Source organism: Anolis carolinensis, chromosome 1, assembly GCF_035594765.1.
Source record: "Anolis carolinensis isolate JA03-04 chromosome 1, rAnoCar3.1.pri, whole genome shotgun sequence".
NCBI lineage: Eukaryota > Metazoa > Chordata > Lepidosauria > Squamata > Dactyloidae > Anolis > Anolis carolinensis.
Window position 1 is genome coordinate 310,194,898 of NC_085841.1, and position 23,766 is coordinate 310,218,663.

General features: G+C 40.4%; 1 protein-coding gene across 3 annotated transcripts in view; it reads left to right on the plus strand.

Moving 5' to 3' along the window:
* The first annotated feature begins 547 nt into the window (after positions 1-547).
* The window catches only part of papln (papilin, proteoglycan like sulfated glycoprotein), a 67,750-nt gene continuing 44,531 nt past the window's right edge, over positions 548-23,766 (plus strand). Inside the window, exons 1-3 of one of the 3 annotated variants that reach the window (XR_010002036.1) lie at positions 548-785; positions 13,690-13,752; positions 21,797-21,912. Coding sequence is in view for 2 of the 3 variants with exons in the window: in XM_008103950.3 (XP_008102157.2) it covers positions 13,696-13,752; positions 21,797-21,912 (173 nt within the window). In the remaining variant the exon portion in view is untranslated. The remainder of the gene's footprint in view (positions 786-13,689; positions 13,753-21,796; positions 21,913-23,766) is intronic. The other 2 variants (XM_008103950.3, XM_008103955.3) reach the window with 2 other exon arrangements.

Genomic DNA, 23,766 nt, shown 5'->3' on the forward strand with positions numbered 1-23,766 from the left:
GTATATTTGACCTGCTGGCTCCAAAAGTGGCAGTTTTTCCCCTATCAGCACTAGTTTTTGAGACATAAAACATATGCCATCCACCACTCTTCACTCTGCTTGTGCATAATCATATCTAAGAAATTAGAGCTAATGCAGTTTATCCAATGACATCTTTTGAACCAGCTCCCCAATAAGTCCAGCAACAGGCCTAAAAACCCAAATACCCAGTTTTTTTTCTTGTTCTATGTAATAAATATAATAGTAGTGGTGGTGGTAGTAATAATAATAATAATAATAATAATAATAATAATAATAATAATAATCTTGTTGAGCTCAAGGATATCAATGAAAATGACAAAACAATGGCTGCATTTATAGATAGTTATATCTACTGACTCATCTCCTCTTTTGATGTACTGCCTGCGGGTAAAAGAAAAGTCAAGTTGAGAAATGCCCCACCCTGGCAATGACTTGTGCAACAACAGTTTGCATTAAAAAAAAAAAGCAATACATAGTCAAATCAAAGAGGTGGGAAAGGATTTGAAAGTTTGTGCTTTCCCTATGTGCGTGATTACAACTTTTGTAAGCAAAACAGGAAAGCCGAGGAGGGACTTTTTGTTGTAGAAGGGGTTAAATGAAACCCAACTCTCCTTTTCCTGTGCAGTAAGGATTAGTAACCAAACAGAAGCAAGAGAAAAGAGAGGAGGGTGTTAGATTGAAGCAGAAGCCTGGGGATTTCGGGATATTCAAGTGGAGCCCCAGGGTGGCATCCCTGCCTCACTTGGCGTTATCTGCAGGCACAGGTAAGCATTAACTTCAGATTACGCAGCCTTTAGCTCTCATTGCTCTCTTATGCCTCTCATGCTTCACTTTTGCGTTTTGTCCTGTTGCTTCATCAGCTTGATAAAAAGTTTGAAAAGCAGGGTGGGAGGGAGAAAGAAGTAAGGCTTTCTGACGAACATCAGTCTGACAAACAGCAGATTCCCTGGCAAAGGCAGGGGAGGAAAGCAGTGTGTTAAATGTTAATGTTAACCCATTTGTGGCTTTACCAGTTATTCCAATATAATAATGACATTTCTTTTGCGGAGTTGCATGTGAGCGAGAGTTTCTTGCTTCGTCTTATCTTGAATTGTCTGCCTTTGGGATAATCTTCTCAGATTTTAGCTGAGAAGGTAATGCATGCATTTAGCCGACTTTTTATGTATGATAGCATAGTATTGGAATTCTTATTTAGATGGCAAGGAAAGAGTTCACATACTGGGAAAGCTGTACTATTAAGGTGCATCTATATTGTAGAGGTAATTCAGTTTGACATCACTTTAACTGTCATGGTTCAATGAGATCATTTGTGTGGTGAGGCACCAGCACCCTTTGGCAGAGAAGATCTTTCAAAACTATAGCCCTCCATGAGTTTATAGCATTGAGCCATAGCCATTAAAGTGGTGTCAACCTGCATAAATTCAACAGTGTAGATGAGCCCTAAGACAGTTAGTTTCATTGTACGCCAGCCTTCTCATACACAGTTCTTGCTTTTGTATATATGTGTTTAGGTTTTTGGAAAGCTGTCGTAGTTCTCTTTAGTTTAAACTGCACTCACATGAAAATATATCATCATGTTTAAATGCCAACAGCTGAACAGCTTTTTCTCTGCTCAAGGCAACCAGCCATCAGTGGCATCATAGGCTGAAACTGGCACGAAGTTGTTTTTTCATGCTGCTGCAGGTTTAAAATGTTGGAATGAACAACTACAAGTAGCCGTCCGAGGTGTCTCAAATACAGTACTTGTTTGATTCTGTAGACAAGTTAATGTGAATTTTGGAGAAGGGGAATACTTCATCTTGAAAAGATTACCAAAATCAGAATAAGAGTACTGCTGGCATTGTCTTCCTTAGATGTGGACCAAAGTGCTAATTTGGGATCTTTTGCTAGAATGCCATAGTGGTTATTAGAAAGATGACTAGTCATTATTAGAAAGATGAGTATGAAATCTACTGCACAAAGACACTCTATGGACCTTATAAAGCGGCAGTGGGGAGGGAACAGATAGTACCTTTCAGTCCTCCGTCGTCCCATTTCGTGACTTTTCCTCTCATCAGACGTATCAAACTTTGGAGTGCTTCCCTATAGGCATCCAATACCTTCCTCCTCATACAGAGCCAAGAAGTCTCCTCCTCCCAGGTGTTTTTTTGCTTTGTTTTTTCATGAGGAAAAAAGTTATCGCATTCTCCAGTGCCTCTATTCCACAATAGCTGTCATTTCTAATTTTAAAAAATTGCAAAGGAGTATTTATGCATTTCTATAAACAGGGCTGATAGCTCGCTTCTCTAAGGACCATCCATTGGAACGTGAAGGCTTCACCAGGCCAAGCACCAAAATGGCACAGAGACTGTCACAGACCCTATCACACGTTATTTGGAGGCAAAATAATGGATCTTTCACACTATTTTTGCTAATTTCGCAATTTCTCTCAGTGAGCACAGATCAGCCCAAATTAATGATAGATCTGTAGTTCTGTGACCAAGGGTGGGAATGCAGGCAGGAGCAATGACTGTGTCATCTGATAGTAGCCTAGCCATGACTCCCCATTATTTTATGGTGGCTGAGGGGTGGATAGTCCATCTGTCTTTTCAAAGCTTCATGAGCAAGGCAAGCATTCAATTGGTGTAGCTTCCCCAGTGCTGAGATGTACAGTGCTGAAGAAGCCGTATCTTTAGGGAGGAATTAGAAGCAGTAAAGCACACGTACAGCATGCAAAAGGTCCCAGGTTCAGTTCCTGACAGACATCTCCAGCTGCAGAGCTGAGGAACATATTTTATTTTCTCTGCCCAAGACCCCAGAGAGCAGCTACTGTCTGTGTAGAATGATCATATTTGTTTATGTTGTTCTTTTTATTCGCCATCAAATTAGCTCCAGTTTATGGTGACAGTATGAATGATAGATGCATCTTGGAAAATTTAAATCAAGGCTTTTGTGACCTAGGCTTTCCGCCTGTAATTCAGTCTTCCTCCTCTCCTACTGCTTTCCACTGTACTGAGCATTACTGTTTTTTCATGTCATCTCATGATATGTACAAAGTATGACAGATACCCTTAGTTTAGTCATTTTGGCTTCTAAGAATCCAGAGTTAATTTTTCTCTTAAGCCCATTCATTTTCTTTTCCGTGGTCGATGATAACTGCAGAATTTTCCTGTGGCAACACGCTTCAAATGAACAGATCTTCCGATCAGCTTTCTTCACTGCCTGTCTTTCTAAAGCATGCATAAAAATCAGAAATACCATGACATTGATTATTCTGGCTTTGATATTTAAGCAATACAGTGTTGCATTTGTGGATCTTATCTAGTCACTTCATAATTGCCCTTCTGAGTCTTAGGACGTGATGAGGTCCTTGGAGTAGGATCTGGAGAACAAGCCCTATGAGGAGAGGCTTAAAGAGCTGGGCATGTTTAGCCTGCAGAAGAGGAGGTTGAGAGGAGACATGATAGCCATGTATAAATATGTGAGGGGAAGTCATAGGGAGGAGGGAGCAAGCTTGTTTTCTGCTGCCCCGAAGACTAGGATGCAGAACAACAGCTTCAAAGTACAGGAAAAGAGATTCCACCTGAATATTAGGAAGAACTTCCTCATTGTGAGAGCTGTTCAGCAGTCGAACTCTCTCCCCCGGACTGTGGTGGAAGCTCCTTCTTTGGAGGCTTTTAAACAGAGGCTGGATGGCCATCTTTCAGGGATGCTTTGAATACAATTTTCCTGCCTCTTGGCAGGGGGTTGGACTGGATGGCCCATGAGGTCCCTTCCAACTCTATGATTCTAATATTCTATGACTAGGACTCAGGTGGACCAGGATGAAAATCTCCACTCAGCCCTGGAAACCCACTGTGGCTGGATCTACACTGCCATATAATAGTTTCAGAATGCAGATTAAATGCACTGAACTGGATTATGTTGCTGTGTAGATGGGACCTGGGTGATCTTATGCAGGCCAGAGCCTCATTGCATAAGAGGAAAAGGCAATGGCAAACTGCCTGTGAATGAATCATGCCAAGAAAAATCTAGGCTAGGATAGCCATATATAGCCACATAACATCAATATATCAAAGATATTTTAGTCTTTCTTTTCAGACAAAAGCTTCCAAGGTATAGTGAGTGTGGTAGTGATGATGCTGGCATAACAAAGTCCAGAATACAAAGCTGAGGTAATGTCTTTGTCAGGATAAACAATAAATTAATTTGGTTGCTGTGTGTTTTCCAGGCTGTATGTCCAGGCAATAAATTAATTGCTTTTAAGTTCTCTGGAATGCCTGATAGAGAATTCAAAAACTTCCATATCTTGTATATTTATAGTTAAACTCTTTTTGAATATTGCTCCTTGTCATGTATGCATATGTATTTTTCAAAATTAGGCAGGGGGCATAAGGATTCAAGTTCCTTTCCACGTATGTTGAGTACTGTGATTGTGGGGCGTTGTTGAGCCTGGTTTTAATGAAAACAGTCGCAACCACCTTGAACTGTCCTCAGGCCAAATATTTATATAGTTGGCACTTCACCTGGAATTAATATTACTGTTGGCATAAGACTCCCCTGCTTCAGGATCTGTAACATTTTTTAAGATGTACAGTACACAGTCAGCTTTTGTTCCCTTTCAGCTCCTTTAACAATAATCCAAAGTGGGTTTTTCATATAAAAAGCTTAGGTAATTACGTTTTAAAGAAAGATCTTCTTTCCAGATCTCCGTCAACCATAGTATGCGACTCTTCTTAAAAGTATGTTAAGTTTTAGGCAGGAGTTGATTAATTGTAGGTTGAACACATTAGGAAAAAATATGTTGTTCAGCAGCCTCTATGGAGCAGGTGATTAAATGAGGTAATGCGGGAGTCGTCTGAGGAAAGCCTCAGGCGTGTTTTAAAATTTAGGGTTGCCAGGTCAGGATGATCCTTTCAACCCTTCAACACAAAGATTAGATAACTAAGGATGATCTTGTGATATCACAGTTGGCAAGACTTGGGTTGAATTCATAATAATTCAACTCCAATATGCAATATTCTGCTATGGAGCTGCCATAGATTCATCCAATTAGTGCCACACGTAATTGAAATATACTGGATTTAAATTGCATTCATGGCCACAAAATCCCCGGCCCAAATCTGAATTGGCACTGCTTTTTTGTTTTTTCTTTTCTTGGGGTTCATGCCCTCTTCCCAGCTGAACCTAGACATGAAGTGGTTGATCAGGCTACAACCTTCCTATTGATCGTAAAGCTGGGCACCTCATTATGGCTGAAGCCTTTGGCCAGTGTTTCTCAAACTCTGCTCCTCCAGGTGTTTTGGACTTGAGCTCCCTGAAATCCCAGCCACCTTACCAGCTGTTAGGAATTGTGGGAGCTGAAGTCCAAAATATCTGGGGGAGCACAGTTTGAGAACTCCTGCTCTAGGCATTTTTGTGTCCTCTAGCACAACTCTGGAGTCTTTAAGCCAACTGGCCTTTATTTCAATAAGATTCCTCATCTACTCCTTCTGTTCTCCTTCACCTTGGGGCTGCCATGTGCTCCCCAACTGAGACCAGACCAATCAGTTGTGATCTTTATTAATGAAATAATAAATATTGAATAAAATGTTAAAGACAGAACCTAACACATTGAGAATCTTAGGCATACACTGAGAATTCTCAGCCAGCAGGTTGTAATGCTTCACCAAACCACAAACTCCATCCTTGGCAGTTTAAGTGAAATCATGGTGTAGTGTGAAAGGGCCTCTGATCGGGAAAATGATGTGACTTATTTTTATTGCGAAACATTTGCAAACGCTCTAGTTGCAAAATAAATCTGCTGACAAGTCTCCATGCGCAACAATATAGGGCAGCCTTTCTCATCAGTGTGTGCCATGAGCCACAATTGTTGAGTAGTGATGCCTTTCCCACACCTCAACTTTGCACTCTTGATCTGAATAATATTACACTCTCCATCATGCAAGTTGGAGTGATCGGGCTTGTTGTCCATTATGTTGGGAGATGTAAAGCATCATTCCTGAACAACTGTCTTACGGCACACATTGGACAACTTTTGAGTGGCTACTCCCTCTACAGTACAATCCCGCCCTATTTACAGGACTTGTATCTGTAATTCCATTAATCCACATCTGACCAAATATGTCCTCTTCATGCATTTTCTCAGTCCCCCAGCGCAACTCTGTGGTATTCTTAGGCCAAATGTCCTTCAGTTCAATAAGTTTTCGCATACCCACTTGAAGTCCAGGGATTTTGCCCCGTTCAGATAGGAAAGTCATACTATTGTTCTTGCCTTAAAGATGATCCTGAGGCAGCAGTTCCTTTTATGCCATTTTCAACCAAGTCAATATGCAGTAACCCAAACTCTACTCCTTATATTCTGCTGTGTAATGATGTCAGCAAACTGGTTTACTAAGGTCAGCAGAACATGTGAATCATTGTGAAAGATACCACAAAATTGAGCAATGTATACTGTGACTAGGATTTTATTTAGATTTTAAGTCGCTTCTTCAACAATTTCTCTCCTTTTAGCAATACCTTGTTCAACTTCCTCATGGGCTATATTTTACTGTGCTTCTCTTCATGCTAACATCTAAGATCTTTTCAAAGTATTACCAAGCATTCAGTTGTCACATCAGCAGAGCCCAGAGCTCCTAATAACAACCCTTTTCCTGTAGTCTTCATAGAATTGGCAAATATCAAGGTTTGGTCATGAGTCTTCAAATTTGGTTGGTCATCTTCAGTCTAGAGACAAGGATATGGATTCTCCATTTTTTGGGATCACTTTCAGGCAAGACAAAATCTCCAAATCTCCAGTTCACTTAGGAGAACAGTCATTCACTACAATTTCACAAGGTTTAATTCAGGTTTCAGCAGTGGCAAGGAGTACATTTTCCCAGAAAACAAAACTAGTGCACCAACTGTGCCAATTCCTTGAGATGTCAAATCTGGCTACAGTGGCACATGCAGTGACACAAATTGTAGGAAAAGAGACTTTATCTAAACATTAGGAAGAACTTCCTGAGAGTAAGAGCTATTCAACAGTGGAATATGCTGCCTTGAAGTGTGGTAGAGTCTCCTTCTCTGCAGGTTTTCAAGTAGATGACCATATGTCGGGGGTGCCTTGGTTGTATTTTTCTGTATGGCAAGGATTTAGACTGAATGGTTCTAGTGGTCTCTTCCAACTCCATGATTCTATGCCTTGATTATATCTCATTTGGGCTACTGTAACAAACTTCAGATATTGCTGCTTTGGAAACTTCAGGAAGCTCCAAATGCTGCAGTCAGAGTGCTGACCAGGGCCAGTTATAGGGAGCATGTAACCCCCTTGTTAAAACATCTGCAGAGACTACTAATTTGGCTCCAGGCACAATTTAATCCTATTTTGCAAAGGGGAAATTTAATGCGCAAAATGACAATAAATAAATACATTAAACTAACAATAGGAAATAAACTGCATTGAAAACCAGCTTTTAGAAGAAGGGGTATAATTAAAAGCAACAACTTCTTTGACGTGTGCAACCATGATTGAGTGTATATATTCATGTGTGTAAAGCAAGTAGCCAGTGGTCTTGCACAAATCCATTTTGTCCATTGCCAAAGTAATAGAGAGGCACAAAATGCAAAGTATGAACACTGGAAAATGCTAATCCAAATAGTAACCCTTTCCAGTTTTCTGGTTCTGTATCTATCTTGGGCTCAGTAATGCTGTGATGATTCCTCAAAGAACAAACAGTCTTTATTTCCCATCATAACGTTACATTTATTTTCTGATGCACAGCAGTTAGTCCCTCACATATTTCCTTTCATATCACAGTGCACTGCCAAGATAGTTTGTGCTAATGCACACTCCCAAAACTACATATATTAGCAGCTGGAGGACCATGTCTGAGCTCTCAGGCTTAATAACTCTATGCACTACAGAGATGAAACCAAAACAGTCTTTGTAATTCATTAGGGTCTTATGGTTTATTGTGAGACACCCGAATAGCACAGGCTGTCTTCATTACTCATGTGAATCTCTTTGTATTGGTCGTGATGGATGGAAGCAGAAAGGTTAAGCGCACTGTACTTGTTTTCTAAACTCTCTTATGTGGATGGGAAAGTATGTGTATAGCCATTGATAAATATTTTCTTATCATATCTAAATATTTTAAATTGTTGAAAATAAGGCTTCATAGGTTGTGGATGGATGAGACATTGCCCTTTGTACTAGGCTAAATGTTGACTGGTCAAAACTTTAAAAAGAAGTAAGGAGAAAAGGGGGAAAAGAGATATTACTATTGGTTCGGATCCAGGCAACCTGTGAAGAACTGGAAAACCCTTCTGATCAAGAGGAGGGAGATTCCAGAGTCTTTCTTTCTAGCATCTATCCTTTGTGTTTTATGGTATTGCATTCTGAAGCCATGCTACTCAAAGCAGTTGTCCCTGAATCTGAGCCATTGACTGCTAGTTCCTAGTATTTATTTATCATGTCAGAAGGGAATTGAGAATACAGTTATAATGTATTTTTAAAAACCACAAACAAAGTTTAAAAACTTGGCATTATACTAAATTTTCTTTGAGCAGAAGCTGACCACTTGGAGTGCCTCTGGTGTTGCTGTAAGAAGGTCCTCCATTGTGCATGTGGCAGGGCTCAGGCTGCATTGTAGTAAGTGGTCTGTGGTGTGCTCTTCTCCACACTCGCTTGTCCTGGACTCCACTTTGTAGCCCCATTTCTTAAGATTGGCCCTGCACCTCATGGTGCCAGAGAGCAGTCTGTTCAGCGCCTTGCAAGTCGTCCAGTCTTCTGTGTGCCCAGGAGGAAGTTTATCATCTGGTACCAGCCACTGATTGGGGTCCCGGGTTTTAACCTGCCACTTTTGGACTCTAGCTTGCTGAGGTGTTCCTGTGAGTATCTCGAAAGCTATTGCATGATTTAAGGCGTTGGTATGCTGGCTGATATCCGAACAGAGGATGGATCAGAGATGTCAATGCCTTGGTCCTTTCATTACTGACTGCTACTTCCCGACAGATGTCACGTGGTGCAATAGCGGCTAAATCAGGCTTGGGCAAACTTCGGCCCTGAGCATGCATATTCAGCATCAGAGTAGTAAAGCAAAAGGACAGATGTCTTCACTGTATCTAGTCATGATCCCCAAGTTGTGCTATTCAGCTTTCCTATGATATTATTTCTAGCACTCGCTTTTTGCTGGTGTGTTTCCAGGAAAGAAAGAAATAGTTGTAGTAAATGGACACCAATATGGTGCTGATCCCTGGCATATTGGAAAAAAATAATTGCTGGTCTCCTGTAGCTGATAAGGCAAGAAGCACTGCTCTGGAGGATCGTCTCATCCCCATGGGCTAAATGTGTGTTAACAGCTTGGTGTATTGGCTTGAGCATTGAATTATAAATCCAGAAACCAGAATTCAAACCCCAGCTTGGCCATGGACTGGGCAAGTCACACTCTCTCAGCCTCATAAGAAGGTAAAGACAACCCCCCTCTGAATAAATCTTGCCAGAAAAATCCCATGATAGGGTTTCCTTTAGATTGCCATAAGTCAGAAACGACTTGAAGGCACACAACCACAGCAGCATACCCCTGTGCCTACAAAGGGTGGCAATGCCTCCACAGTGTGTCTTGAAATCTGTGCATTATGTTGTTTGGATCTAGTCACAATGTATTACTGTTTCTTCACAATCCTCAATGTAAGAACTTCCTCCTTTCAGAATTCCAAAAGCAAAAGACGCCTCTCCACCCAAGGATCTTAACTATCTTAGAAACACAGACATATGGTAGTGGGGAGAACAGATGATCACAGTTTATACAACATGTGAGAATAAATGGCAACAAGCAGTACTTTTGCACTAATCCATTGCCACAGTCTATATGCGTGCTTTTTGCAGATTATAACATGTTATATAAAGTGACCAGCTGTGTGAAAGTAGAGAGAAAATGAGATTATCTCTTATTCCACTCCCCATTCATACACAACCCCCTGCTCAGATGTGGCTCACAACTAAATAACCAAGGACGTTTTGCAACAGCTGTGGAAATCTCTTGATTTAGAGTCACTTTGATAGCATACAAGAGACAAGTGCTGCTGCAGCGAGACCTGGTTTTTGGTTTATTTTAATTTCTGGCTTGGTGGTTGACCTGTCCAGAACCTATAGCTTTGATATTATGTTTTGAATAATGTGTAACACCTCTGTTTACCGAGAGCTTGAAATTAACATTCACTGTTAGTTATCGCTAGGGGGGCTGTACAGGATTTGTGTACTCAAAGCATAAATTCAAAAACAATTCAGAACTGATATTGTGTCTTCTTTCCATTAATTATCTAGTGGTATGATCAGAGACTTTTTAACCAGCTCTTTAGAATTAACAACACATTTGAGTCTTCCAAATGTGCCCTCTGGGCTGCTGAGCTTGCTGACCGAAAGGTTGGCAAGTTGAATCCGGGGAGCGGGGTGAGCTCCCACTGTTAGCTCCAGCTTTTTGGAAGACCCAAAAGGTAAGGTTTTCACCTGACATTAAGTCTAGTCGTGTCCAACTCTGGGGATTGTTACTCATCTCCATTTCTAAGCTGAAGAGCTGGCATTGTCCATAGACACCTCTAACTTCATATGGCTAGCATGACTGCATAGAGTGCCATTACCTTCCCACCAGAGCAGTACCTATTGATCTACTCGCATTTGCATGTTTTCAAACTGCTAGGTTGGCAGAAGCTGGGGCTAACAGCAGGAGCTCGCCCCACTCCCCAGATTCGAACTGCCAACCTTTTGGTCAGCAAGTTCAGCAGCTCAGCAGTTTAACCCGCTGCACCATTGGGGGCACATTTGGTAAACCCAAATGTGTTGTTAATTCTGATTTCATACTGGGTTAACAGTATAAAATCAGAAATAACAAAGGGTTGCTGTTGGTTTTCGAGACTGTATGGCCATGTTCCAGAAGCATTATCTCCTGACGTTTCGCCCACATCTATGGCAGGAGAGAATGCTTCTGGAACATGGCCATAAAGCCTGGAAAACTCACAGCAACCCAGTGATTCCAGCTATGGAAGCCTTCAACAGAACACAGAAATAACAAAATTTGAGACGTCTCAATCAGTCCTCCTCCAATGACCTTCCTTCATCAACTTACTATAGCTGTACAAACTGAATTCAAAGTGCAAAAAGTAGTTTGTACTCAATTACCTAAGCTGGGTGGAGGAAAGGGGCGATGACAGAATCGTGCCCTTCCCTGTAGGATGAATTCAAAGTCCAAAAGTAGTTGGCACTCGATGTACACACAGGCAGGAGAGGATAGGCAGGAACAGACCTCTCCCAACTTTTATAGTGTTCTTCCTCATTAATAACTTTTGACGTCTGGATCACAGTCTGATGTTGTGTGACCACCTGTGTCTTAGTTTTCAGCTGTAAAATGTTGGGGGGGGGGGGTATGCTATGCAAATACTCCAGGGCACATGTGCCAGGGTCCTTAGTTGCTATCTCTCAGACATTGGTTGAAAACATTTGGTTGGTTACACTGCTAATCAACCAAATCTCCAAATATTTCACAGAAAGGGTGCAACAGCAAATAATGACTTCTGTTTTATTGAAAGTATATTGCGCTCAACAATGAGAGAGAAACATACTATGCAATAGGCATGGGCAAACTTGGGCCCTGCAGGTGTTTTGGACTTCAACTCCCACCATTCTTAACAGCCTCAGACCCCTTCATTTTCCCCCTCAGCTGCTCAAGCTGCTTGATAGGCAGAACTCAGCTTCTTTTTTATCATGTCAGAAGTGACTTGAGAACATACTGCAATTCTCACACTTCTGGTGTGAGAGAATTGGCTGTCTGCAGAGACGTTGCTCCGGGTACACCCCAATGTGTTGCTGGATACTTCTCTCATGTTCCCGCAAGCTAGAGCTGACAGACAGAACCTCACCCCGTCTCGTAGATTCAAACCGGCAACCTTCAGGTCAGCAGTCCATCCAGCACAAGGGTTTAACCATGTCCGAGAAGTCGGACATGGCCACAGTGGTCCACGCCTTGGTTACATCCAGCCTGAATTATTGCAATGCTCTCTACGTGGGGCTGCCCTTGAAGACGACCCAGAAATTTCAGCTGGTTCAAAGATCAGCAGCCAGGCTTCTAACTGGAGCTAACTACAGGGAGCATACAACGCCCCTACTAAAACAGCTCCACCGGCTGCAGGTAAACTACCGGTCACAATTCAAGGTGCAGGTAATGACCTATAAAGCCCTATATGGCATGGGCTCTCCCTATCTTCATGATCGCATCTCCCTTTATGAAGCAGCGTGGGCTCTGAGATCTGCCGGGGAGGCCCTTCTCTCTCTCCCACCTCCATCACAAGCGCAGCTGGTGGGGACAAGGGAGAGGGTCTTCTTGGTGGAGGCTCCCCGACTCTGGAACGTCCTTTCCAGAGAGATCAGGCAAGCCCTTACACTGTCCTATTTCCTCAAGAATCTGAAAACTTGGTGGTTCCTGCAGATTTTTGAGTAGGATTAGTCCTAGGCTCCTCTGGGTTGTTAACTAGGGCCCCGCTCAGCACTTTACCCACTTCCTGGCCCTATGAAATTCTGTTGCACTTGTCTTGCCTACACTTTATAGTTGGCCTTGCCCACTCTGAAGCCCTGGTTATTATATTTGGCCCCGCTGATGGAGCATTTTGTAACTGGCTTTTTATTTTTGTGGTTGTTTTGAATTGTATCTTCTTGTTTTATGTTTCTTATTCTTTATTATGTTTAATTTGTTGTACAGTTTCTTTTGCTATTTTGGAAGTCCTCTTGAGGAGATAGGGCAGTATATAAACCAAATTATTATTATTATTATTATTATTATTATTATTATTATTATTATTATTATTATTGACACGACATAGTCCAGATAGATATTCTGGATTTCGTATAATAAAATCACAAGTTGAACACTTCCCAAGCGTTTAGGACTGTGTGATGCCACCTTGTCATTGGGGGGGGGGGGGGGGGGGCTTAACTGTTCCAAGGTTGCTGAGAGCTGTGCTGGCGGTAACTACCAGAAGGTCCAACCAAGCCAGAGAGGTCTCAGCTGAGGAGTGGAACTAAGAGCACCCAACCCATTAGCATTATGGAGAAACAAACCAAAACGAAGTCTATACTGGCCCAGGATAAAAAGGACCGCGGTGGATGCTGCCGATTCTGGACATCCATCGACAAGTGGGTTACAGAATCAAAATACAAATGAACTGACACAGAAGTGGCAGAAATATACAATGCCAGAAAACTGCACAATTATTATTATTATTATTACCTATTGCGCCACCACATCTCAGTTGATAGCTCAGAACTGGTTTGTGTTACTTTATGGTAGGCAGTGGAAGTTAAAAGGAGGAGTTTCTAGCTTAAAGGAATAATGTGCTTTGAAATAGTATGGGCACTCTGTTTTAAAACTTTGTGTTCATATTGTATCTGTTGTTTAAGTTCTTAATAAACACTTAATAAGCCTAATGTTTCTTGTTTCCTTATCATTTCCACAACTGCTTAGTTTTATCCCAATGCACCCTCTGTGTTGAACTGTTTGCTTCAGAAATCCCTCTCCTCCAGCAGAACTGTTTCACAGCAGGAATATCTAAGGAGATGCTTCAGGTTTCAAGGCCACAAACTGTTTCTGGCTTTAAATGTCATCCTTTTAGTTACCTTAGTCTTCAGCTGTGAGTAAATCTGTCTTTCCTTCCTCATAGGACGCAATGGCATTTCTGTTCTTCATGCTGATGCTAGCAGTGATGCTTTCTTCCACACCAGCAGTAAGTATTGAAGCATTGTCATGAGATGCTGGTTTCAGAACTTGAGTCAGAAGACGGAACCTATATATCAACTGTGACATACAAAAGATGTGCTATGGTAAAATATAGCTAGGAAATGTGGGACTATGATTATTTATTCATATAAGATATATTACCCCGCAAGCGAATCAAAGGCAGCTTACAACAAAATAAAGCATACAGTACAAAAGTTAAAACATGGTTAAAATCAAACCTTCATAACTCGTTACTTCCTTGCAGGTACTAAATATATTAAATCTTAATGGGCGGTCAATGGCTAACTGCCATGGTAACTAAGACTACTTGCCAAGATGATTGGCATTATGTTCTGAATACAAGAACTTGGAAAGTTTACTTTTGTAAAGTACACCTTTGTACTTTTCAGTTCTGGAACTGGAAGTCCTAGAGGGTGTGGGATTCTAGGGGTTGTCATTCAAAAAGTAAATTTTCTGAACTCTGCAAAATACCAGTTGCTGTGGGATCACACATATGGCCTTCTCGGAGATACTTGTTTGCCCCCTCTGAGTGGACAGGAAGCTAGGTGGTGCTTTATTAGATCCAGCTGTTCTTACATTTTTGATCTATTCTAACAATGTAGTGTTTTCAAACTGGAGAACAATGAGTGAGAATTTAATGTGTTACACAATATGCCAGCATGTGGCCTATTGGAGGATTACTGTCTTCAAAGAAAGTTGAATTTGATGGACTCAGTAAGAGGAAGTGGCCCCACCAAAGAATTAAGGACTATATAAAATGTGTTTTGATAGCTTTCATTATGAACTCAGCTGTTTGAACTTATTAGATTTTTTCTGTTAACAGGAGCAACTTGAGAAACTGCAAGTTGCTTTCTTAGATGAAATATGGGGAAAAGTAATGCACCTTGCTCCTTGTTCTGCACTTCATGTATCCACTAATACATGTTGAGTGTCCCTTATCTGAAATACAGTACTTGGGATCAGAAGTGTTCTGTATTTCGAATTTATTTATTTAGATTGGATCTTGGAATACCTCCATATATATAATGAGATATGTTGGAGATGGGATCAATGTCTAAACACAAGTTTGTTTTATGTTTTATTTATATACATAGCTTGAAGGTAATTTTATGCACACTTTTGAAATCATTTTGGCCATTACACAACATTTATGTACATTGAACTGTCAGAAAGCAAAGGTACCGCTGTCTCATCCACCCATTTGGATAATTTTAGATTATTTCAGATGTTGTAATTTCGAATAAGGGATACTCAACCTGTAACTGGTCTTATCCTTGTTGCAAAATCACATTATCTCTTTAAATGTTGATTATAAACCCCTTGTTGTGAAGTACTTGATCATGTACATTACTTAGGTAAAATATAATTTCTAGGAAATGTTTGATACAAGAATTCATTAACCCAGGTAGATTATAAGGAAGTTGAATACAAGAAATATGAACATTTTCTTATAATGAATGTTAAGCCCATAAGGTGTATATGCTAGCTGTCAAAGCTGGGGCCATTTTCAATGAATGATATCACCGTTTTTAAGATGGGAGCAAGTTGATTGTAAAGTGGTAGTTGTAACATGAAAGTAGAAATAAAACTGGATATGCCAGATGCTGCAGCTTGTTTAGGCATGCTTGTCTCTTTGCTAGGAGCATATTATATCAGTGCTACTTAGGTACTACCCATCCTTCAAGGGCAGTGGTCTGTTCCCACCCATCAGGCAAATGCCAGACTGACTTACGAGTCTGAGACAGGGCTTTTCTGTGTGTGTGTGTGTGTTTTAGGCTATAAGTATGCAAGCAGGGCTTTGTTGTCTTTTATGACATGTATCATATGCAGCCCTGTTGTTTGTTGAGGGGCTTAACAGACAATGCAAATGACTGATCCAAAGCTCAGTCATTTTATCAGTGAGAGGCTGAAGTAATTAACTTTGTCTGGAGCATGAGTAATAAACAGGATTATTTTTAGATCCTTCTGACTATTATCTGGGTTTCTGGATGGTAGTTAAAATTGTAGAGTTTGAAAAGAAGTACAAATGCAAATGAGATTCCCTTAACAGAAGTCTGTGGTAAAACCATAGTTTCTTAGGAAAACTACTGGTAAATGGTTCGGGAGGGTTAGGAAAGATGTCTCATCCTTATTCTGAGGCCCATTTCACACAGCGGAATAGAATCCCACGTTATCTGCTTTGAACTGGAATATATGTCAGTGTGGACTTGGGGAACCCAGTTAAAAGCAGATATTATGGGATTTTCTGCCTTGATATTCTGGGTTATATGGCTGTGTGGAAGGGCCCTGAGATCTAGCAAAGGAGAGCAGGGAGCACTTGAGCTGTGAATTAAAAAGAAAAGTAAAAAAGAGGTATACCACAGTTTTAAATGGCATACAGGAAGAACCTGGTGGCATAGTGAGTTAAACCTCTGAGCTGAACTTGCTGACCAAAAGGTCAGCGGTTCAAATCTGGGAAGCGGGGTGAGCTCCTGCTGTTAGCCCCAGCTTCTGCCAACCTAGCAGTTTGAAAACATGCAAATGTGAGTAGATCAATAGGTACCGCTCCATCGGGAAAGTAACGGTGCTCCATGCAGTCATGCTGGCCACATGACCTTGGAGGTATCTATGGACAATGCCGGTTCTTCGGCTTAGAAATGGAGATGAGTACCAACACGACTAGACTTAATGTCAGGAGAAAACCTTTATCTTTACTACAGGAAGAATCTTATGGAGGTTTCCTTACTCTCATCATATTATTCAGGACAGAGGAGTTTGGCTGTCGATTGGAGTGTTTAAAAAGTGTGCTATAGTTCTTTATAAATAACACAAAATGCCATAAGCTTGCAGGGTCCTCTTTCTAAAGAAAGCTAACTCCAGTTATCACATTCAGGAGTAGCCAAGTTGGCCATAAAACAAAATAAAATTCACAATTTACAACAGAGCAACACCAACCAAAATACATAAAACATGTAACACAAGCTTTGGAAATTCTATTGGTTTCTTCATCAGGCAAAACAGATTAAAAATAAGAAAGTGAAGGTGTGGTTTGTGTTATTCAGTCAAAGTATATGATGAATCCTTTAAACAGAGTGCTCAGAGAAGTGAGATGGACATAATAATAGTTGAATGTTGTGCCATTGCTCCTTCATGTTTATTTGTCTCCTATGTTTATCCATTGGACTTGGATAAACATTTAATCGACTACTACAGTGGTGCTCAACCTGTGAGTCCCCAGATGTTTTGGCCTTCAACTTCCAGAAATCCTAACAGCTGGTAAACTGACTGGGATTTCTGGGAGGTGTAGGCCAACACACCTGGGGACCCCACAGGTTGAGAAACATTGGTCTACTGAGATGGTAAACCTTTATTTTCAGTGGTTCCCAGCCAGCTTACCAGCTGTTAGGAACTGTGGGAGCTGAAGTCCAAAACATTTGGAGGCCCAAAGGTTGAGAACCACTGGCTTAGATTAACCATTTCAAACCTGCAGTGCAGCTTGCATAGGCTGTTGCTGCTACTACTGTTATGTCTTTATTCTGCTTTTATTTCTATGACTGAGAGACACAAAGCGACTTAATGCTCCTCTATCGCTGTTATTGTTTTAAAAACTTCACCAAAATAATCTCTTCTGTCTGCACACTCTGAGCTGCTTTTCTCTATTACTCTGCTTCAAAATGAATGCCACGTCTTTACATCAATGTACAATTGTAAATATGTAGTAAATTGCTCAGGGATGTGGGATGGATTGCCTTCAAATCTATTCCATTTCTCAAAGCCTTTAGTCCCTCTGTAGCCGCCTTGAGTCCTTGTATCAGGAGAAAAGCGAGATAAGTAAGTAAACAAATAAGGCTCCCTAGTTTCTGAATGGCCATTAGCTGAAAACCAGCTAAGGTGTCCTCTCCTGTTTCTGCCTCAACTCTTGCCGGAAGGACTCTCGATGCATTGCCGTTCCAATGTTTATGCGGTTGCATTGCATTTACTTTCTAGGTATTGACTTTTCAGCATCTGCCTCTGAAGATTAATATACTGCTGTTTAGAATGCTACTCTGTGTTTCTGAACCATTTTCTGTATCATCTTGTGCTGTCTCTGTTTTATTTATGTTTCCTTGGCCAGGAGGATTGTTGTGCTGTACAAACACATTTTTTTATAACTAGTGAGGATGATATGCATATCAAGATACTTATCCCTTTTCACCTTGAGAGCTGTCTCACTGAGGCAATGAAATAGTTGTTGCAAAAATCATTACAAGAAGTGATGAAGTTCTTCACAGGTTGAGTACTCTGAACATGGTCTGTACAAGGCATATTTATTTTTCCTGGATTACGCTTGTGGCAAGTGAATTGTATTGCATCTGAGTATATCTTGATGCAAGGTTGGCTGCACTGCTTTACCGAATGTGCAGTATATCTCCTGGTACACTCACAAACATCCCATCCATAGGGTTGGCTGTGTTTTTTCCCCATAGCAAACAAGAGGCCCAGTATAATATTGTGGTTTGAGCATTAGACCACCATGTTGGAGGCCAGGGTTGAATCCTTGTTTCAGCATGGAAACCCACTGGGTTTTTTAAATAGGTGTATGCAGTAGTCCTAACCAGTGAAAAGGGAAAAAAAAACTCACCGTAGAGAGTGTCATGAATAAATCTAAAGATTAAGACAGATACAAAAAGACTTGGGGATTTTTAGTAGAAGGCTTTGTTAACTGAGGTATACCTGTACCTTTCTCTACTTTTCAGTGAGGAAATGTTGCAGGGTATGCTGGCTTCAGTGCAACCAGTAACATGCTGATAACACTGGAGTACTGTATAAGGGAACCAAATCAGAGTTAACTTTCCTGTACTGAAGCTGACATATTTTCTCATCAATTTTAAAGAGTTTGTGACTACATCTTTATTAGTCTAAAAAACAGTTCATATCTTCATTATCAATTTTAGGACTATTTGCCAACACTTGGGCTTGGTAACTTGATTATTTGGTTAGTTAAGCCACAGTGATATTATTGGAGGTGTTGCCAACTTTTCAGAAAAGGTTTTTTTAAAAAAACATTATTGTATTCAATTACTGGTTAGAAATAAATCTAAAATCTTCCTTACTACAATCCGCTAATATCTTCTCTGATAAATGTCTTGTACATTCCCCCCCCCCCCCCCAAAAAAAACCAAGCCCCACCGTTATGTCTCTGGAAGTTCTTAGAAGTAATGGATTATCTCTTGGCATATACTCCCAGGCTTTTAAACAGATGTTTCAAATTAAATAGAGGGCAGGCAGAGAGAATCTATAACAAAAACAGCTAATTCAGCCAGTCCCTGATAAAATCTTGTTATTGTCCTTTACTACAGAGATTGAGAAACTTGAGCCTGTCACTCAGTCTAGAGAGGAAAAACAATTGATGAGGTCATGTATGTGTGTATGTGTGCTTCAAGTTATCTGTTAATTTATAGCGACTACTCATGAAAGCAGTACTATTTGCCAGTCCCTTCCTGGACTGGTAGATGCCGGATAAATGCAGTTTCTGCTTGAGAGTTACAGCAGAGTCTTGCTTATCCAACCTTCACTCATCCAACATTCTGTATTATCCAACACAGTCTGCCTCTCGCCCAGATCCACAGCTGTTTCTCTAGGCAGCAACGCACAGCGAGCCAACACGCCAACAACAACGCAAGTGCAACCATGCTTCCAAACAAGTGGCAGACTTGTAGAAGAGACATGTAGTCTCTTCTTACTCTATTCTTCTATAATTTAATAGGATGCCAGCCAATGTTTTAAACCTATGTGGACATAGAAGAAGGGAGAATTACAACCTTCAAGTTATAATAGTGAACAAAGAGTTGACTGATCCCAAGACCCCTTCCACACAGCTGAATAAAATCCCAAATTATCTGTTTTGAACTGGGATATATGGCAGTGTGGACTCAGATAACCCAGTTCAAAGCAGATATTGTGGGATTTTCTGCCTTGATATCCTGGGTTATATGTCTGTGTGGAAGGGCCCCAAGTCTGTGCTCCAAAGTGTTCTGTATCAAGTCTGTACTCTATGTTCTATGTAACAAAGTGAAAGATGCTGACCCTCCAAGCATGACAAACAAATGTTTCAGGATAAAATATTCAATAAATTTTGAAAATACAGTAGAGTCTCACTTATCCAACATTCGCTTATCCAATGTTCTGGATTATCCAACGCAGTCTGCCTTTTAGTAGTCAATGTTTTTGTAGTCAATGTTTTCAATACATTGTGATATTTTGGTGCTAAAATCGTAAATACAGTAATTACTACATAGCATTACTGCGTATTGAACTACTTTTCTGTCAAATTTGTTGTATAACATGATGTTTTGGTGCTTAATTTGTAAAATCATAGCCTAATTTGCTATTTAATAGGCTTTTCCTTAGTCCCTCTTTATTATCCAACATATTCGCTTATCCAATGTTCTGCCAGCCCGTTTATGTAGATGTTTCTTCAATTGGTGATAGAATATCATAGCATGTATTTTTCCTCACATATGTTTCCTATATTTGTTTAATCCCTGTGGTGTGATTGGTCATCAAATGGTAAATATGGGATTAATTTGCAGGTCTGATTGCAGCCAACTTCTCTCTGAGGAAATCTGAGGGAGAGATGGTATCAAGGGCTAATTGCAAGGGATGCATGTTTAGTGTTGCCCTAAGTTAGTCTTGACACCTTGGATCGATCTCAAATCAAGTAACTGAGCCTCGTATCGCTCATGGACCCTCACAGATGGTAACCATCACACAGAGACAGAAACTCCATTTGTTGAATTCTGCCTCCAAAGAGGCTCACCTGATGCCAGTATTGTTTTGTTTTTGGCACATGCAAAAAATGCATTTGTTTCCCAAAGCCTTAAAAATCTTTAAAATAAATGTTTTAAAAAATATTTGAAGGCTTGAGCTATTCTTATTGCCTTCAAAACATGTCTCTACAATAATTTGGTGTTGCCTGGAGAATATGATGGAGATCTTGACTGAGAAGAAACTATGTCCTAGGGCATCTTATAACAGCTTGGTTGGCTCAGCAGTCTCTTCCAGATTAGTCCAAAGTAGCCTGAATTCTTGGTTTTTGTTGGTTGTGTGTTCTACATTTCATTTATGTTTATTTATTTGAGTAGGCTGTTTGTAGCAATTTTGTGGATCTACGCTACTAGGACTTTTGCAGTTTTTCTTTCAACAGAGGGATGGTTTCCTAAGGTGGACCTATGGCTTGAAGGAAAACTTTTCTCCTCTTTGAATTTTTTTTTTTTTGGACATCAATGCACTATGAACACTGTAACTCTTTTATAAAAAGAAAGGAGAAGAGAAGGACATATTGTTCCAATACATCTCAGTCTAACCACCCTAAAATTTTGTATCTGGTGCCAGGAATTCCTAGAAAATAGTCTGCAACAACAGAAAGGTTGTTTGGACATTTTAGTATACCCAAGAATTGCAGCAACAAATAGCCTAACATCTGGATAGATTTATCCCATCTAGAAGAACTAATTTGTCTGTGTAAGGGTTTATAGAACAGATCCAGCATGGTGTAGCGGGCTGATATTGCACTATGATTCTGGAGACAATGGTTTAAATCCCCATTCAACCAGGCAAACCTACTAGGTGAGCTTGGGCAAGTCATATTTTCACAACCTCAAAAGAAAGCAAAGATAAAGCTTCTCTGAAAAAAATTTGTCCAGAAAACCCCATTATAGGTTTGCTTTGGGGTTGCCATACGTCTGAAAGATTTAAAGGCAACAGCAAAATACAGAATTGGAGTGGGTAAACTGTAGGCTTTGATTAATGTGTTGGAATTGAGGAAAAAGAAACAAATGTGCAGTTTCACCCAATATTTGCCTTTTTCAAGTAGTATGTGTTTGCTGAAGATCCTGGATGTAGTGGCTGCTTCATCATGGGTGCTGTTGAAGTAGGAAGAGCTGGTACAAATCAGGAATAGAGAGAGGATATGTTTTGGGTTCTCAACATTGGACCTTTATGACATAGTTGTTAAGACTTCTAAAACCTGGGCATCTCCTTGTCTACATGTAACTGACTTGTTCTTACAGGTCCGGAAAGTAAAGAGGCAGAGTGATTTTTGGGGAAGCTGGGGAGAGTGGGGTGAGTGCAGCCGAAGCTGTGGTGGAGGCGTCAGTATTCGGGTGCGACGTTGCTATTCACAAAGGTAAGAACCTTTTATTTCTATGCCACTTTCCTCCTTAAACCAGAATATTTACAGGAAAGGGTACAGAAGCTTCTTTGATGAAACCAGAATGGCATCTTGTAGCATCTTAGAAATTAGTACATTTCTTATAGGAGAAGCTTTTGTGGACCATAGTCCAGTTGATGAAATTCATGAAGTGCACTTCTTAGTTGCCAGGGATAGATGAAGAATGAGAAAGGAATTGGAAGCACTGAGGACAGAAGAAAAGATGTTTTAAAAATACTTTGTGAGACAGTTATGTTTAATAGGTGTAAACCCATTATTTTAAAAAGTAATGTTTGTTGTATTTATTGCTCATTTAACAAAGCATTTTAACCCACCTTTCATTTTTATAGGCAACCAGTTGGTATGTAAGTACAGTACAAAGAATAAAATATTATATACAGTTACAACAATACTTTTAAAAAACATACCAATACAGTGAAAAGCAGCAGATGTAATATAAAAGGAAAAAATAGCCAATAAAATGCTTTCACACTTCAGGTTTTGTGTTGGTGCTGAGACTCCACCATAGGGAGAATATTCCACAGTTGAGTTCCCACAACCAAGAAGGCTCATCCCTTTGTTGATACAGAATATTATTTAAGAGAAAGTATCAGTATGGTGTAGTTTGAGTATTGTGACTCTGCAGACCAAGATTCAATTCCCTGCTCAACCATGAAAACCCGCTGGGGAACTTTAGGCAAGTCACACACACTAAACGCTAGGAAATACCATTGTAGTTGCCTTAGTGTTAGTATAAGTAAAAAATTACTTGAAATTTCCTCACAACAACCAATAATAATTTAAGAGAATAACCTCTTCTGATGACTAAGTCATGGGCATGCTGGCAGAAGGAGAGGTGCTCCTGAATCTTTGCAGTGATGATGATCCAAATGAGTTGGCATTGGGAATGAGCAGTTGCTCTGGGTGCTGTGAATTCACCCATGGTTTTATGACTGCGCCTCTCACATCTACTCTGTGTTAGGTAGGAACCAATGAGGTATTGGGACCTATCCGTGACACAGGTTTATGACCATGAAAACCCCTGTACAACTTGGAGTAGGTTATATGAGGAACTTTTATAAAACTGAGAATGACTTTTCCACTCCCATGGCGTTGATTCCACTGTCCACCTCTGGTATTGGTAGGTACATTAAAGAACATGTATAGTTTAATGTTTCATGGACTGAGTAGATCACCAAACTACTGTGAACCAGAAAGTACATGGTTTAAATATTTGATTATGCCAGAAACTCACTAGGTGCTATTAGATACACCTCCTTTACCCTACCAGCAATGCAGTCAACTATCGGTATCCACTGATAACTATATCCACAGATCCAACAGGTTAAAAACATACCCCCCAAAATTAGAACAGCAAACCTTGATTTTGTATAAAGGACACCATGATACTGCACCACTACCTGAGCATCCATGGGATTTGGTAGTTACAATGGGTCCTGGAATCAAATCCCAGTGGATACCAAGGGCCCATTATACTTATATAGCCTAGGGGTAATGCTACTATTTACAATATGATTGTTAAGATTATGCATCTAGATAATGCATGTGAAATACCTTGAACCCGTGAGAGCTATATAAAAGTGTTTATTGCCAACCACAATAAAAAAACACTTGTTGTGGGATAAAATACCATAATCCTGATTCAGGTTTCAGATAAAAGAACTGAACTTTGGTCAATCTTAATTCAACTATTTAAGGCTTAGTTTCCCTTAAACAGGGAGCCTCCGGTGGCTCAGTGTGTTAAAGCGCTGAGCTCCTGAACTTGCAGACCGAAAGGTCCCAGGTTCAAATCCAGGGAGCGGAGTGAGC